The sequence below is a fragment of the Coffea arabica genome, chromosome 5e (genome assembly GCF_036785885.1).
Source record: "Coffea arabica cultivar ET-39 chromosome 5e, Coffea Arabica ET-39 HiFi, whole genome shotgun sequence".
Classification (NCBI taxonomy): Eukaryota; Viridiplantae; Streptophyta; class Magnoliopsida; order Gentianales; family Rubiaceae; genus Coffea; species Coffea arabica.
Window position 1 is genome coordinate 48,366,441 of NC_092318.1, and position 5,241 is coordinate 48,371,681.

Here is a 5,241-nt window from a genome sequence, read left to right on the forward strand (position 1 = left end):
TGCCATTGCCATTTTTCTGCTTTTGGCAATGGGGTCAGAAGCTCGGCCTCTTTCACCATTTCATCACAGAGTGAAAATAACCGAGCAATTCCGGGCATTTTTTGACAGAAGGAAAGTACTAGAGGAAGATTATCAATTTGACAGCAGCAGTGAAGGTCATTACCAGCCTGCGCGTTCCAGTCCCGGAGGACCTGATCCCTACCATCACTTTTCAAATCCATAGTAACGTACTTTTGGCGGAGTGAAGAAACATTCTTTCTGAAATTAGATCAGAAGATGTGCTATAATCCTTCTGCATGCACATCCACTGTTACATGATTTTGTTTTGATAATAAGAATGTGCAATGCATGTGAACTTTGTTAAAATGTTTTTATTAACCTCTTCATAATAAAAATAGCATTTTCACTTGTGGCACTTTATTGAAAGCCGTCATGACATATGACTGAACTAACTAAAGAGTAAATGCTTGCCAGGAAAGTAGTACTTAAAAATGTGATTGTTTATAAATGATCATCAAGCTGGTGCAGGTACGTTTCAGTTTCTTATATCTACGCTCACATGGCTAACTGTAAAGTCAGCAAGAAAAGGTAATAGTTTGCTTTCGGAAGTTAGGATAATGAAATGGACGTCTACTGTCCATCTGATGCATGAAAGACACCTTTTCTTCTTCTTCCAAATAGAGGGCATGCTTGAAAAGCTCTCGAAGCTTAATGAAGTTTGATACAATATTAGGTACTTTAGTACCACCAGGCAGCATCTGGAAGAAGGAACCTTTTACCATTTATAGATGAAATAATAATTACTGCAAGAAGGCATCCATGCAGCAGAAGTTGGACCAAGAATATTAACCGATCTGCAAACACTTAAGAATGGCAGAGGTTTTCCAAATTCGCTTGAGTGAGTGTATAAATTGTAATAAAGCCAGCAATTTAACAACTCAGAGGCAACATTTTATAATGAATCGCCATAACAAAGCAGTGGAAGGTGGAAACTTTTGAATAGTCTTCTTTCTTTGCATATACCTTTCTCCAACTGTCATTAACATTCACCCACAACGAAAAAAGAAATGCATTTTACTCAGATAAGATACCAAGTAAAGGCCTTGCAATTTGTTTACCTTAAATTTATGCGCAAATGGTAATTTACTCTGTTTACATTAGCAAGTCACTATTCTTACAAGGAACCTCGGATTAGACACTTAATACATTCTGTATTTTGTTTTGAAAAAAAAAAAAGGATAATAGAGCACAACATAGGTTAGTTTTTACAATTAAAATACGACATCCAAAATAAAACTTTAGGTTTCATGCCAAAATTTTAAAAGGGATTCACCCAGAAAAAGAATAAAATATAGGAACTAAATTACTCATAATAGGTTTAATTAAGTAGCCGGTTCCTCAACGCAGTCAAAATAGGCATGCCATTTTATTGTTAAAACTTAAAACCTCTGCTGCATGAGAAAGACAACTTCAATTGCATCAAAGAATTTACCACTATTTTGTGGAATTACTCACCTCTGTTCCACTCAGAAGCTTTATCACTCCATTTCCTTCCAAAACCTGCATCTTCATCAACATTTATATGGAGAAAATGTCACACACCAGAGACTCATTGACCTACTTCAAGAACCCACAAGGGTTCAATCAGTCAACGCAATCAAAGCCTTCCATGCAATCACAATTACAATGGGTCCAAACCCAACAGAACCCATTGTTCTTTACAATACTATCATCTCAAAGTACGCTTCTTTGGGTGAAGTTGTTACAGCTCGTAAACTGTTCGACAAAATGCCGCAAAGAAATGTCGTGTCGTATAATACTATGATCAAAGCTTATAATCGAAATGGTATTTTGGAGGAAGCCTGGAAGTTGTTCCGTGAGCTGAGAATTTTAGGATTGAAGCCTACACAATTCACATTTGGCGGCATTTTGTCTTCTGCTTTGATGAATCTTGTTCAAGGGTTTCAACTGTTGGCATTGATTGTAAAGAGTGGATTTTTACATGCTGATGCAATAGTTGGTACTGCATTATTGGGTGTGTTTGGGAGTCATGGATGTTTAGATGAAGTCACTCGGGTTTTAGAGGACATGACTATAAAGAACTTGGTGACATGGAATTGTATGATATCTCTGTTTGGGCAGCACGGATTTGTTACAGAATCAACTGAGATGTTCCTTGAACTCTTGATAAGTGGAGTGGAATTGTCTCAATCGACTTTTGTAGGTGTTTTAGCTGGTTTTACTGGGGAATTTGACTTGGAACTGGGAGAACAAATACATGGCTTAGTGGTCAAGTATGGGTTTGAAGACTCAGTTTCAGTGGCTAATTCTTTGATTAATATGTATGCCAAGTGTGGGGAGATGTGCTCAGCGGGGAAAATGTTTGAGGAGAATGGTGTTAAGGATGTTGTATCATGGAACACTATCATTGGAGCAATGACAAAAAGTGATAGGCCAGATAAAGCATTTTCAACCTTTTTGCAAATGTGTGGAAATGGAACCTTTCCTAACCAGACGACATTTGTGAGTGTTCTACACTCCTGCCTTTGCCTGAAGGACCCATCATATGGCAAATGTATTCATGCTAAGATAATCAAGAGAAATTTGGAATCTGACGTATATGTTGGCAGTGCTTTGATTGACTTCTATGCAAAACATGACAAATTGGAAATTGCCCTTCTTTGTTTTGACAAAATATCTCATAAGAATTTGGTTTGTTGGAACTCTTTGATGGCAGCTTATTCAAATAGAAACTCTTCTGTTGCCCTTTTGCTACTCCGAGAAATGTTTCACTGCAGCTATCGTCCTAATGAGTTTTCATTTTCTAGTGTTGTTAAATCATCTGTAGGCCTAGAGGTGCAGCAGCTTCATTCATTCATAATAAAGATGGGCTATCATGATAATGAGTACGTATCCAGCTCTCTTATCAGTTCATATGCCAAAAATGGATTTATAGATGATGCCTTGAAATTTGTGGATGCTAAGTGTACACCGATTTCTGTAGTCACTTCCAATGTGATTGCTGGTATTTATAATAGAACCAGGCAGTATGAAAAGACTCAAGAACTATATTCTGCACTTGAGGAACCTGATATTGTGTCTTGGAACATCTTAATTGCAGCTTGTTCTCGAAATGGTGATTATAGAGAAGCTTTTGATCTCTTTGATCATATGCAGAGAGCTAAGATAAGACCAGACAATTACACTTATGCTAGCCTCTTTAGTATCTGTTCCAAACTTTGCAACCTGGCTTTGGGAAGGTCTCTTCATGGTCTGGTTTTTAAGACTGATATTAAATGCTGTGACACGTTTGTCTGCAATGTAATGATTGATATGTATGGAAAATGTGGGAGCCTGGGGTGTTCATTTAAGATCTTTAATGAAATGACAAACAGGAATGTTATTACATGGACTGCTATTATTTCAGCCCTTGGATTACATGGTCATGCTCATGAAGCACTACAAAAGTTCAAAGAGATGGAGGCGGAGGGCTTCATGCCAGATAAGGTTGCTTTAATTGCTGTTATTTCGGCATGCAGGCATGTGGGATTAGTAAAAGAGGGGTTGGAATTATTTGAGAAAATGAAACCGGAGTATGGAGTTGAACCAGAAATGGATCACTACCTCCTCGCCGTTGACTTATTGGCTAGATATGGCAATCTAAGAGAAGCTGAAGAGTTAATTGCTGGGATGCCCTTCCCGCCAAATGCACTTGTTTGGCGTAGCTTTCTTGAAGGCTGCAAGAGAAAAAGAACCACACATAATGTGGCCCTTCTCATGTAAATAGCCTTGAGCAAATGAGTTGACATTCTACTCTGCTTACACAGAGATCAGTGTGAGGTAATTGTATTGGCATGCAAGAGGTTGTTTATAGAAGTCTTGAAGTACTTCAATATCACAAATGGGTCTAAAATTATACAAGTCAAAGATAATGAGCGTAAATCCATATATTGGTGAAATTGATCTGCCCTCTTCTGGTTGACAGATTTGACTTTTCTTTAGTTTGTGTCACTGTGTTCCTTTCAGAATTTGATCCTTCAGTGATGAAGTTAGAAGCAAAATAAGGCTTTGATCCTCTGCAGTGTTTTGCCTCCTTTTTATAAACCACTTATGCAGGACGAATGCACATGGTCATTGAAGGGAGTGCTCTTGCGTCCACTATACCCTTTCCCTTTTGTTGTTTGTTGATATCCTTTGCTTGCATCTTTGTTCATTTAGTGTTTGCTTGTTTTTAGTCTTTCTTTTTTTTCGTTTCCATTTTTTCCAGCCCTCTGAACCTTGGGCCTTTTCTTTTTAATAATTTGTTCTAGAAAATAGTTATTGTCCTCTTAGAGGCATGAAAGTTGGAATTTATACTTTATCTTTTGTCCTTGTCTATCCGTTTGACTCACTGATTTGTTAATGTTACTGGTGATGGCAACTCAGATTTGTTACTGTTGTAGTCATGATAAACAAAGTGGTCGCCTCCAAATGAAATATGCTATCCCATGACTGCTGGAGGGACAGAGCAAATCTGAGGATGATTATTGACCACACTGAGTGGTGGGAAGAAAGAATTTAGTTCTAGCTTATCACAAGGTTTGGCAGAAAGCACTCCGTTTGTATTACTAGATTGGGAAATAAATTTGGTCTTTGGACTTGGTAGATACAAATCTATGACAAGCAGTTTGTGATGCTGAAAGCACTAGTGTGCAAAATCATTATCAGGATGATGACAATAGGATAGACCATCTCCTAGCCATCCCTCAACAGTGTCATCAATTTCTGATAACAAACCAACTAGAAGATGTCCACTTTGAGTGGCGTCATTGTGCTTGAAAATCTTTTAGACTATTTGGTCTGCTCTGAATAATTGATGGCCTCGTATTGACTATTGAAGCCTCCAACTTATCCTGTTCTGCTTGGTCACCTTTAAGTAGTCCATTCAAATTTGGTTACTATCTTGAACTTCAAGCGTATTTAGGTAGTCATTTCTTCAGCATCTTTGCCAGCATAATGGAGATGAAAACATCAGCCACTTATCATGACCATCAAGGAGTGAGTCAGCGTGATCTATGATGCTTCACATTTGTAGTTTAAGCAGAAAAAGTGGAGTCATAATTTTCTGGCAACGCTTATTTCAACGTGTAAGGCTCTTCATTTAGGTTAAGAAGTCTGCATGGCAGTTCGTTATTACAAATGCCGGCTTAGTTCTCTAAACTTGACATCGTCATCATAAGGCTTTTTAGTAATGTTATGTTT

The 5,241-nt window shown here is 37.9% G+C and overlaps 1 protein-coding gene across 1 annotated transcript; it reads left to right on the forward strand.

The window, feature by feature from the left end:
• Positions 1 to 1,321: 1,321 nt before the first annotated feature.
• On the forward strand, positions 1,322 to 4,697 carry LOC113687735 (pentatricopeptide repeat-containing protein At3g58590-like). The gene has a single exon (XM_027205274.2). The coding sequence runs from the start codon at positions 1,456 to 1,458 to the stop codon at positions 3,781 to 3,783; it is 2,328 nt and encodes a 775-aa protein (XP_027061075.1). The 5' UTR covers positions 1,322 to 1,455; the 3' UTR covers positions 3,784 to 4,697.
• Positions 4,698 to 5,241: the final 544 nt, after the last annotated feature.

What these genes read in the sequence shown, in the direction of transcription:
- LOC113687735 (XM_027205274.2), top strand. Translation starts at nt 1,456, where the DNA reads ATGAGAAAGACAACTTCAATTGCATCAAAGAATTTACCACTATTTTGT.